Genomic DNA, 12,359 nt, shown 5'->3' with positions numbered 1-12,359 from the left:
GATTCTTTTTTTTCATTTTTACTGAAATTCTAGTTGTGAGGTGCAGAAATAATAAAAACTAGAAAACTGGAAAAATGGATGAAAACCCATTTCTTCTATTTCACACCAAATGGTAAGAGTTAAATAATAAAGAAGTTTTACCTTCAATTTTATCTTCTATTTTTTTATATAGCCTCAGATTCGTACTGTATATATTCTTAAAAACACAGTATTAATTTTTAATGATTAGTTTAGAAGTAAAGATTGGTGTCAGACTGTGGTGAGTGTTGTGTTTAAACCCCTTCCACTAGATAGCTGTGTTGTATTCTGTGGTTACGTCCCACTGTTCTGATTGGATATAAAGTAAACTTTTCTTTTACTCAGATATATATTTATATTGCGATATATATCCTTACTTACTTTATCGCAAAACATTGTAATATATTAAATCGTAACTCCTGTATTGAGATATGTATTAAATCGCTAAGTCTTGCCAATACACAGCCATAATATGTAAGTGGGTGGGGCTTGTCTGAATTAGATATTTGATACTGATTGGCCAGTCACTCTTCATGGCTGATCAAAGTAAAAACCTACAGATTCCGGTCACCAGAAAATTTATCAGTGCTTGATCTTATATAAGTGATCCATCGAACTAAGGTGCCACTAAAATCTCAGGATCTCTGGTTCGTATCGCGGATTATGCTGTATCTCCATCAGCAGCCGGAGTCTGAGAGACTACAGCTCATTGGCACAGACTGAACTATCAGAGCTGGGAAGCTGCGCTTTCCTTAGAGCTAGGGCTGTCCCTAACGATTATTTTTTAAACGATTATTCTAACGATTATTTTTTTCGATTAGTCGACTAATCTATTTATTGAGAAACATATTTAAATCATTATTATTTTACGTTTTAAAGCAAATGATAACTTACTATATTTATATATAATAACAACAACAACAACACAAGCCTACTAAACCAAACCCCACACTTATAATCACTTACATGTACAACACGTTTAGATCTATAACGCTAAAAATGGATAAGCTCCCATACACCACAACCGTGTGTTGCACTGTTTTCTGTGACCGCTAGATTTTGTGACCACGGGCAAGTAGTTCTCAGCAGACCGGTGCACTGGCCGATTCGAAACGTGTTCGTTTCTAATGTTTACCCCGACTGGCCAAAACGGTTCAGTTTAGGGCTGAGGGTAAGGTGTAGGTATAGAAAGCTTCCGTTTTGCCAATGAACGCTCATAACCGTGAGCACTGGTCACAAAATTCCGACGGTGACAGAAAACGGTGTAACACCGCAGCGCCGACGGCGCTAGCTAAAATAACTTAAGGCAGCTAGCTTAGCTAAACACCTGAACTTATGAATAATGCTACTGTTTCTGGAAACTGCGAAATGCCATGCACAAATATAAACCAAAACTGTATAATTTCTGCCTGTGGCAGGTTTAAAACCTTTGGTAGACAGCCTTAAGTCTTTTTAAGGACACCCGCGGAGACCCTGATGTAAACGGTAACTTACTGTGTGACCCTGTTGACATAGTGCTCCTGGATGTTTGCGCTTCAAGTGCTCCTTTTGCACATATGGCAGAGGACCACATTGTTGCCCTTTTGCGTGAAATGCTCCCAAACTTTAGATGCCTGCTGGCGTTTTTTTTGTAGCTGGAGATTGCTCTCCGGAGTCCATGCTCTCTAGAGCTTAGATTCTCTGCCCGAACCAGACATGACCCGGGCTCCAGAAAATAGTCCGAGATGTAGGCGTCTGTTTTTTAATTATATTTTTATTTAAAAAAAAAAACGAAAATAATGAAAACTGAAAGTGAAACTAAACTAATTTATTTATAAGTGCTGTTTTCACTACCACAGTTCTACAGCGGGGGTGTTGTGCCGATTCTGTCCGCGAAGCGGGAGTCGGATTCAGCAGGGAGTCGGATTCGGCACAAGCGCGGCGGCACCCCGCGGTCCGCGGTGTCAGTTGTAAGCGCTCGCGCTAGCCGCAAAATACGACAGAAAACACTGAGGGAGCTGTAGAATTATGTATGGGACTAGAATATGAACACGAGGAGATAAAAGAAAACCTTCACCTGTGAGTAGCTCTCACCAGAACACGCAAATCTCTCTCTCTCTGTTTGTGTGTGTGTGTCTCTCTCTCTCTCTCTCTCTTGCACGTGAACTCCTCCGCGAGAAAATAGAATAGAAATAAGCAGTCAACTAATTTTGTTTTTCTTTCTTTTCTTTCTTTTCTCTTTCACTTCCAGATGTTTTCGTACCACCGAGATGACGTCCTCTGCTTCTTCTTTCGCACCCCACGCTCCCCACAACCTCGAGTTGGAATTCGACATCTAAACTAAAACATCTTAAACCTTTTTTTGCTCCCTCGACTCCCTCCAGCTCGTTTCGTCCCCATTTGGAGAGCATGGACAGCTCCCCGAAGCTGACAGGAGAGACCCTGATCGTGCACCACATCCCCCTGGTCCACTGCCAGGTGTCGGGATCACGGAGGTGCTGTGGAGGGAGTTCCATGAGGAGAGGCAGCAACCCGTTCAGCTGCCCGGAGAACCTGGGCCTAAGTCGCACCACCTCCCTGCCTGAGAGGGACGTCCTCCAGCGGGAGGCGCTGGTCTACAGCAGCCTGATCCAGACATCCAGTGACGCCTTCGAGGACGAGGGGCTGAGGGTAGGAGAGAAAATGGGGAATGGGGGAAGAGAGGACGGAGGAGGAAGAGGCGGAAGCATGGCCAGCGACACCTCGTCTTTCACGTCCAGCAATTCCGAAGAGCCACCAGCTCGGGTGCCGCCGGTGAAGTCGCTCCGGCGCAATCCGTTTCTTCTGGACACGGGCGAGGACGATAATTACGAAGAGGACGAGGATGACGACAGCCACAATCTGAACGGATACCTGGAGGACTCCTCGTTCCACTTGCATGGGAACTCAAACGGGACTTTAGAGAACGGCACAGACTTGATTCCGTTCCACCTGCACGAGCTGGGATACACCTCTGGACCTTTCCACTTGCACGAGTCTTTAGAGAAGCCATGGGGTTCTACAAATGGCCAGAGAGGTTCACCAGGGAATAGAGCATCCTATGAATTTTCTACTCGCCTTGAGAGTCTGGATCTTATAGGGTTGGATGGACAACGGCGTCACGGCAGCAGTGGCTCTACCCTGTCGATGGATTGCGGAGAGCATGAGTGGGGCGAGGAGGATGACGACGATGATGACGGTGATCATTCGATGCAGGGTGGCCGAGGAAGCTCTGAATGTTCCAGCTCAACAGCACAGCACTGTTCCTGCTGTGGACTGTCTCAACCGTATCCTGAACCATTTTCCGAACCGTTCTCTGAACCGTTTTCTGACTGTCCTCTAGGCTACGGCAGCGATTCTTCCTGCAACAGCTCGGACGGCGTCCTCGTCAACTTCAGCACCATCTACAACAAGATGAACAACGGCATCCCCGCCAAGCAATCGATCAACCTCAACAACTCAGCCGAGCAGTCCTGCACCTCGTCTGTTTCTGAGCCAGGTCCCGGAGTGGGCGTGACTGAGTTCAGCAGTGGAGGCGGGGCTTTTTACTTGGACTTGCACAGATCCCCGACAGAACCTTCTCAACCCTCTCTGGCCACCCAGGAAACAGTAGATCCTTCTTGCCCCTCCTCCTCTTCCTGCCGTTGCCCTTCCCAGCCACAAGGAGGCTCCGTCAAGCTTGACGCTAACTGCAACTCCTACCACAACCACCTGGAGAGCGAGGGGCCGCTGTCCTCCGAAGCTTCCTCCAATGACCTGGCGTCCTGTCTGCAGAGCCAGGCGCGACTGGTCGTAGCCACCCAGAACTACTACAAGCTGGTGACCTGCGACATTTCCTCTCAGTCGTCCCCAAGTCCCGCGGGGTCCTCCGTTACTAGCTGTTCTGACGAACACAGCAAGGGGAGTCCCACTCAGCCCACCGAGTACTTCCTCTTCAGACGTACTAAAGAGGAGGAGGAGGAGGAGGAAGAGGTGGAAGAGCACAGGGAAGACGCAGATCTCGCACAGGTAACATGTTAACTTTGCGTCAAACAGCTGCTGGAGCTACTTTACAGCATTGAAGCATTGAAAGTCAGAGCTCACCTGACTCTTAAAGGGAATGATAAGCAAGAGACACTCTGATTGGTTTATTTCATGTTACGCCTAAAATTAACCACAACCATGATTAATTAAGAGAATTAGTAAATGACTTTTGTGTGTTTAGAGCTGTGCATGATGTAATTTTCCTGTTGTTACGATAGCAAAGACACACTGACACACCTCAAATTAAGCTGCACAGTGCACGGTTGATTGCTCGCCTGTAGTAAAAACAAAGCTTATTAATGAACGAACTTATACTTCTAGATTTTCTTTACTAATCTTATTTATTCTTTTCCTGTTTTTATTAGCAGAGCGACGCAGGGGCGGAGCCAGTTGAGACTGACCCCACCCACCCGAACGTGATCGAGGGTCAGGTGTACGTGAACATCTCCCCGCCCGTGGGCAGCGCCTCGGCGGGGGCTCGGCTGCGCTCCCACAGCTACGACCGTAACCTGGACAAGTCTCCCCCCCCTCGGCTGGGCTCTCTGGAGCGGATGCTGAGCTGCCCAGTCCGGCTGAGCGAGGGCGCCGCCCCCAGCCCGCCCCCTCCGCCCCGCGTCACATCATTTGCTGAGATTGCACGGAATAAGAGGCGCGGGGGCGGAGCTTCACCGTCACAGAAGAGCGGTGCCGCCGAGGCCTCGTCCTCCTGCCACTGCCACTCCTCCTCCTGCCAATCCCACTCCTCCTCCTGCCACTCCCACTCCTCCTCTGGAGAGTTTTCCCCCATTCTGGAGGATCTGCCCGAGACCCAGAGCCACAGCCTGCCCCCCCTCACGAGATGCTACAGCCAGGGCAGCTACGACCTGCCCTCCCCCCGCCGGCATTGGAGCGCAGCGCTCCGAGATTCACCGGGGGGAGCCGAGAGAGAGACACGGACCAAAGCAGAAGGTGAGAAAAACAAGATATATTTATTATTTAGATTTAGATTTTATCTATAACAACATCTGACAGATAAAGCTAAAGATTAAATTATGTCTACACATCATTATATTGGGCAATGTATCATGAAAATATCGTATCGAGGGTAACGTATCATGATACCATCATTATCGTTGGGAGTGCACCGTGAATTGTGATATATTCTTTATCATGGGAGATGTATCGTGCGCATATCGCGATAACGATGCTTAAACGATATATCGTGCAGCCCTACTATAGAATATATTACTGTACATGTATTTGCAGGTCTTTGTATCACAGTAGGCTCATCTAGGAATCATGTAGTCTTATAAACACTACCCTTCAGTAAAGTTTTACTCATTTAAAACTCATTACAGCTCATTTTCAGCAGTAATTAAAATATCCGTTTCTCATGAAGGGCACATGCTCATGCTCCCTGTGGAATTTCCCTCTGGAACAAACACAATTTAAGAGGAATGTTCCAGAAACACAGCTGATTCCCTGCTGAACGACTGCCCGGACCCAGTGTCCAAGAAAATCATGCTTAGAAATAAAGAGCAGCTGATTTCAGTGGAGCTCCGAATTACGTCATTAAAATCTATCAGTATAAATTCTGTTAAAAGGTTAAAAATGTAAAAAAGTAGGTAGAAGTATAGATACTGGAGTTTGATAAAATACTTGTGTAGAAGCTGAAGCATCAACTCAAGCTCAAGTAAAAGTGTTTTAAAAAGTAATGTAAGGAGAAAAAATAAAGCCATTAAGAACAAAAGCTTAGGCCACGCCCACAGAGTCCTATAGTGCTCTACCCCATCTAATTGTGATTGGATGTACTTCTCTACATCCAATCACAATCAGATTCACTCTATCTGGATGGAGAGATTTATCTGGATAGGGGTTTTATTGAACGATGAGAAGCCGGAATGAAAACGAGCTGAAATGAAATAGGAGTAACGAGGCTGTTTTTATATTTTTTAAATATAAGGAGGAGAAAGTTCAGATTTTTGTGAGAAAATGTAAAAAAATTAACGTGATAAGTAACGTAATTATGTTTATCTGTAGAACTGGGAGAGAGACATATAGATAACAGTGCTCCTCTAAAAGAGAGATAGAGAGAGAGAGAGAGAGTGAAAGTGAGAGAGAGGGAAAAGGCTGATGAGGTGCTGCCCCCGGTGGCTGAGAGTGTGAACTGCAGTCTGGAACAGAAACCATTCTGACATTTGAGGCCTTCAGGCATGTGGTGCAGCAGCTTGCACAATCGCAGTGTGACGTTTCACACACACTGTGTACCCGTCACAGAACACACACACACACACACACATAAACACACACACACATAAACACACACAGAAGAGCTTCAGAAGCAGCACTTTTTCCTGACTGGTGTTTTGCTGTTTCAGTGTATCTACTGACTTAAGGGCTGGTGAGGCAGCACACTCAGGTCTGTGTGTGATTTAGTATGTGTGTGTGATTTAGTGTGTGTGTGTGTGTGTGTGTGTGTGTGTGTGTGTATGTGAAATAGGTCTTGCTGTTGTGCTGTCTTACTCTGAGCAGTAAGCAGTATATCTTCAGCAGCTCTCTCTCTCAGTGCTTTGCTGTGTCATTGCTTGGGTTTATCATTAACAGTCTGATACAAGACTGAGTGTATTTATATATATATATATATATATATATATATATATTTATATATATATATATATATATATATATATATATATATATATATATATATATATATATATATTGATTAAAAAGTAATGCACCAAAATTTATTTATCTGTGTGAATTAGGCCTGTCACGATTCCATTTTTGTAGACGATATATTATTCCAGAAATAATTGCGATAAACTATATTATAGTCATTTTAAAACCATTTAAATTTAATTGACAAAATGATAATAGTATAGCATAACAAAGCAATTATACCCTTTTAAATACAATAACATTTTAAATAATCATAGTTTGGAAAAATCCATATTTTTTCTTCCACTTATTGTTCGATAAATCGATAATGTAATTAATGTGACAGGCCTAGTGTGAATGTAATGAGGATATATTAAAGTAATTGCAGTATTAGAGTGAAAGGAGTGAAAGTTTATTGAGGAAAACTGTTAAATACAATCGAAATGAGTCTCTAGTCTAGTTTGGACCCTGTTGCATACAGGATTAGTTTCTCAGGAGTTTCTGGGGTAATTTTCTCTTGAGGTTTTTTTATCCTCTGTGATTTTATTCCCGTCCAGAACGATCATGTAGGTGTTTTTCTCAGACGTCCTCAGAGAAAATTACAGGCTGAATTATCTACTGTTTTTCTCTGAACTCCGTGCTCCTCCGGTAATTTTAGTCCCGTCCGGACGCACGTCTCTGAGTTTCCTCTCCTTGCCTCACCGTAATTACTGTACACTTTGGGTGCGTGTTTCCATGGAGATCCATGTAAAAAAAAACACGACTACGAGTGGAAATGGTGGAGCTACTGAACTGCGATGTCATGTGACCGAAAAAAAAAAATCTTAAAAACTCACTGGTCCTCCTGTTTGTTTTTTCAATTGCAGTCCGGATGCAGGAGTTTTATCACAAGTAGAGCAGATGTGGGAAATATTTTTCACTGACGTCCCCCTGATGTCTAACAGTCAGCGATGTCTCTCTCACTCTCTCTCTATTTTCTGTCTCTTTTTCTCCCATTTAAGGTGGTCTTTCCAGTTCTACAGACTCTGTCCCCGCTGTAGTCCGATACAGCAAGGACCAGCGACCGACTACATTACCCATCCAGCCCTTCACCTTCCAGCACCAGTTCGGAAAGCCCCAGACTAAGCCCCTGCTCCCCCTGCTGGACGGGTACATCAGTCAGATGCAGGCCCGCGGGGTGTCGGCCCCGGAGGGGGGCGAGGAAGACACCGAGGATGATGGAGGACGACCTCTCGTTGCGTCCGCTGCCGTCAGACCGTCTCCTCTGGGCAGTTATTCCCCTGTTCGCCTGCAGGGGGCGCCCAGCTGCTCCGGGAGCTGCTCCACCTGCTCCCCGACGCCCGAGCCCCGCCCGCGGCCGCCTCGCTCCGCCTCCTGCCCCGCCTCCGCCAACCTCCTGTCCAATCCCACGCCGCCGGGGTCCTCCAAACTCGCCCCGCTGCCGCCCACCCCGCCTCCTGTTCCTCTGACCAAACAGAGCCCGCTGATCAGCCCTCTGACCACCAGGGGGCAGTGTTTTCACCGCACCGGCCTGACTACATTACCCACGCTGCCCAGCTCCGGCCTCAGTCCTGTGGGGCAGCTGGAGCCCCCTCTGCAGGAGGAGGGGCTGAAAGTGATTCCTTCCTGTTTGGCTCAGAGACAGCATAACGGTAGGTACCTGAGAGAGCGTAGTATATTATCAGTACTACACTGACATGCCAAAAGTCATGGGACAGCAGTAGATCAGTTTTTTAGTTTTTTTTGAGTTATGCAAACATTAAACATTCCTCCATCCATTTATACCAGGATTACACCATAGAACGCTAATATTACCACCCATAGTGGACAGTGCAGTGCAGTGCAGTGCAGTGGGTGGTAATGGTGGTGACCGGCAGTGACTGGCTAGAATTGTCCCTGTGAACTGAAATCAAGTGTAGAAATCGAGAACAGACATCCACATTTAATGCAAAAAAACTCTACACACATGTTCCACAGGCCAGAGCAGTGTTGTTTGGCTTATAAGGGACATGGCAAAAGTCACGGGACGCAGTATTAGTTCCTGTCTCATAATACCGTATGTGGCATGTCAGTGTTAACAGATCAATTTATACTACTGTCACTATAATTCTGTAATCGACATATTATATAATAAATAAAGTTCAATATATATTTTTTAATTGGGTATTTTTTATAATTGCATTATTATAAAATTCAAGTAATTAATAATATATAATAATAATAATAGACTTGATAATAATTATTTCTGAGACAATATATTGTCCAAAACAATTGTTACAGTCCTCATAGGCAGGTAATAGAGCATACCTGTCAAGTCTCCCGTTTTGGCCGGGAAACTACCGTATTTTACTCCTCTTTCCCGCCGTCCTCCCGTATTAGTATTTTCCCGTAAATTTCCCGTATTATATTAAATAAAAAAATATATAGGCCACAGGCGACAATGCACTGACCGCTGTGTGTCTCTTAACCAATCGTGGAGCCGGTTCAAGGAGAAAGTCCCGCCTTCTCAGGAGAAACAGCCAATCAGCTAGCTGGTTTTGCGGAGCGCAGTTTAGTGTGCGGGAAGCCCCGCCCCTCCCCTCGCTGTGAGTTCAGGCAGCTAGTCGGAGCAGCTGTCGTTAAAACTAATCTGGATATACGGAGATTTTTCTAAAAGAAAGGTAATTAACCATGTAAACTGTGATGAGATCTGATAGCTGGTTAAAAAGACTCTTCTCTGAATCAAAACATAAACCCACTGTGTGTTTAATAAAATACAGCTTGTGACTCAGTTAGCTTAACTTTAGCTAGATAGATATTCAGGGTTTGAGAAAAATCTACATATATATATATATATAATGCCCTGCCCTGATGTGCCTGATCAGCCAATAACTATCATTTCCAAACTCTATTAGTTCAGGGCTAGTTTTAGGGTTTGTTAGAATTTGTTTAAATCTCAAGTATTGTGGTAATGTATTATAATGTAATGTAATGTATTATTTAGAAGGGGTAGAAGAGATGGTAGAGCTGGAGAGAGAGAAAATGTGGAGAGGGCTGAAATTAACTGAACTGATCAGGAGTGGACTGAACAATAGAAAGAAGTATTAATGAAAGATTATTAATTGTGTAGGCCCCTTAGGACTATTATTTACTTATGGAATGTATCTGATCCATGTCCTTTTTGTAAATTTGTGCACCCTTCAATTTCAATTTTAAATCTATTAAATAAAAAAAATAAATAATAATATATATATATATATATATATATATATATATATATATATATATATATATGTGTATATATATATATTTATTTTATTATTTTTTTTTTCCCCTCGTTTGGGCTGTTGGGGCGGCGGAAAAAATCCCTTATTTTTAAGTCCAAAACTTGACAGGTATGTAATAGAGACAACCTATATACCAATAGTACAGATATATTCCACTATATCAGTATATCAGGCACACACACATATATATATATATATATATATAAATATATGCTGCTTTGTCCTTTCTTTCTATAAACTGCTACTAATATTTCTTTCTTTTTCTTTTTCTCCTTTTAACACTTCATAATTCTGTCCACCCTGTGATCCTTTATTCATCCATCCATCCTAATCTGTTTATTTTTCTGCTTTCCATTATCAATTTACCTCGACATCAATCAATTTATTACTTTGTTTCCAACCATCTAAACACCTATCTTTTCCCTTTCATCTGTCCATCCGTATGTTCCTATTTATTCTTTTCTCCATTTACTCTAAACAACTGATCCGTTCATCCGTCCCCAAATACATCCCTCCATCCATCTACTCTTTGGGTTTCATATCTTCTCCCTGCATATCCATCTGTCTTTCTCCCTGTCCATCTATCTGTCCCTATCCTCCTTCTGTCCTTGTCCATCCACTTGTCTTTGTCCCTTTTTGTCCATCCATTTGTCCTTGTCTACCTATCTGCCACTGTCCATCCATCTGTCCCTTATTTTCTCTGTCCATCTGTCCCCCTACATTCATTTCTCCCTCTAATCCATCCATCTGTCCCTTTCCCTGTCCCTCCATCTGTCCCTCTTCATCCATCTATCTGTCCCTTACTTTCTCCACCAATCTGTTCCTGTCTATCTGTCCCTCTCCATCTATCTGTCCCTCTCCATCTATCTGTCTCTCTCCATCTCTCTGTTCCTGCTCCTGTCTCTCTCCCTCTCTCTGTTCTTGCTCCTGTCTATCTATCTGCCCATCCATCTGTTCATACCATTATTCTGTTCCTGTCTATCTCCACCCATCTGTCCCTGTCCCTCTTTATCCACCTGTTCCTGTTCATCCATCTGTCCCTCTTTATCCACCTGTTCCTGTTCATCCATCTGTCCCTCTCTGTCCATCCCTCCCTCCTCTGTCTCGCCCTGTCCCCCCTCAGCGCACCACCTGTCTCCGCAGGCTCTGAAATGGAGGGAATACAGGCGTAAGAATCCTCTGGGGGTGGAGAGGTGTAGAGACTCTTCTTCCTCTCCCTCCTCTTCCTCCTCTAATGCTCTGTCCATCCGGAGACCCGGCCCGCGAGTCCTGCGCCGCAACGTCTTCGATTTCCCCACATCCAATCACGCGCTCAGCTTCAGCAGACTCAACGGTGCCTGACCAATCCCAGTCGAGCATTAGAGAGCTGATTGGGGGAGATGTAGATGTGGGCGGGGCTTGGGTGTAGTGTATTGTTAGAATAGTGTACAGTAGTGAGTTATATTGTTCTATATTAGTGTTGTTTTAGTCCTGAAACTGTATTAATGTTGTTGTATCTGTTTGCTGGTTTACAGGACAGTCAGTCAGGCAGCTGCAGCAGTACTACAGCGACTTCCTGCCCGATTATTTCTCTCAGACGGAGCGCCCCCCGGAGGAGTTCTGCCTCTCGCCCGACGCCACCACCGAGGAGTCCATCTCTGTGGACCTGCAGCAGAAGAGAGGTACAGACTAACTTTTACTAAATAATATCTACTGAATAACTACTGAATAACTGCTACAGCTGCTGTGGTGCTTTTCAGTTCATCTGGAATCTTATAGGATTCCTTATTTTGGACCCTTTTGGTGAAAAAATCCATCAGAACTTTACTGAACTTACCTGAAGCACCTTCTGAAATAATCAAGTTTCTATTATTCTGTCTCTCTCAGGGTTGGTGAAGGCCATAAACACGGCGGTGGATCTGATCGTGGCTCATTTTGGCACCAGTCGGGATCCAGGAGTGAAGGTTAATTTAGATGTTTGGAACAGAGTAAATATATAGTGAAGTGATCTATCAGACTATGAAGGAACGTATAAGGAATCATGTAGTAACTTAAAAACAAGTAGTGTTTAAACAAACTTCTCATAATCTGGATTAGAATATTACTCAGATATTCACTATTCACTGTATACCTGTAACTCTACCTCTTCACTACTTTACTTTAACTGATGCTCTCAAACTTTAACATTAAGAGGCGAGAAATTAACAAGTAATTAACTCTTGATGAGTTCAGCACAGCTGTTAACTGAAAGCCTGAATTCCAGGTGATTCTACCTCATAAAACTGACTGAGTAAATCCATCAGAGATGTACAAAACTGATCATCTAAACAAGAGGAGATACTTAGAAGAATTGAAAATCTAAAAAACGTTATTCTTCATAGTTTGGGATGAGTTTAGTATTAATCTGCAATGAAAAATTTAAATAATTAAAAAACA

General features: G+C 43.9%; 1 protein-coding gene across 3 annotated transcripts in view; it reads left to right on the top strand.

Annotated features, from left to right (window-relative positions):
• The window catches only part of rusc2 (RUN and SH3 domain containing 2), a 43,746-nt gene that overhangs the window by 14,309 nt on the left and 17,078 nt on the right, over nucleotides 1-12,359 (top strand). Inside the window, exons 2-7 of one of the 3 annotated variants that reach the window (XM_049470250.1) lie at nucleotides 2,249-4,023; nucleotides 4,407-4,986; nucleotides 7,680-8,330; nucleotides 11,068-11,277; nucleotides 11,459-11,605; nucleotides 11,811-11,887. In XM_049470250.1, the coding sequence (XP_049326207.1) occupies nucleotides 2,407-4,023; nucleotides 4,407-4,986; nucleotides 7,680-8,330; nucleotides 11,068-11,277; nucleotides 11,459-11,605; nucleotides 11,811-11,887 (3,282 nt within the window). In that variant the 5' untranslated portion in view covers nucleotides 2,249-2,406. Of the gene's footprint in view, nucleotides 1-2,248; nucleotides 4,024-4,403; nucleotides 4,987-7,679; nucleotides 8,331-11,067; nucleotides 11,278-11,458; nucleotides 11,606-11,810; nucleotides 11,888-12,359 lie in introns of all 3 variants that reach the window. The other 2 variants (XM_022662539.2, XM_049470251.1) reach the window with 2 other exon arrangements.

This window comes from Astyanax mexicanus, chromosome 22, assembly GCF_023375975.1.
Source record: "Astyanax mexicanus isolate ESR-SI-001 chromosome 22, AstMex3_surface, whole genome shotgun sequence".
NCBI lineage: Eukaryota > Metazoa > Chordata > Actinopteri > Characiformes > Acestrorhamphidae > Astyanax > Astyanax mexicanus.
The sequence above is the reverse complement of the archived record's forward strand: the minus strand, read 5'-3'. Positions and strand labels throughout refer to the sequence as shown.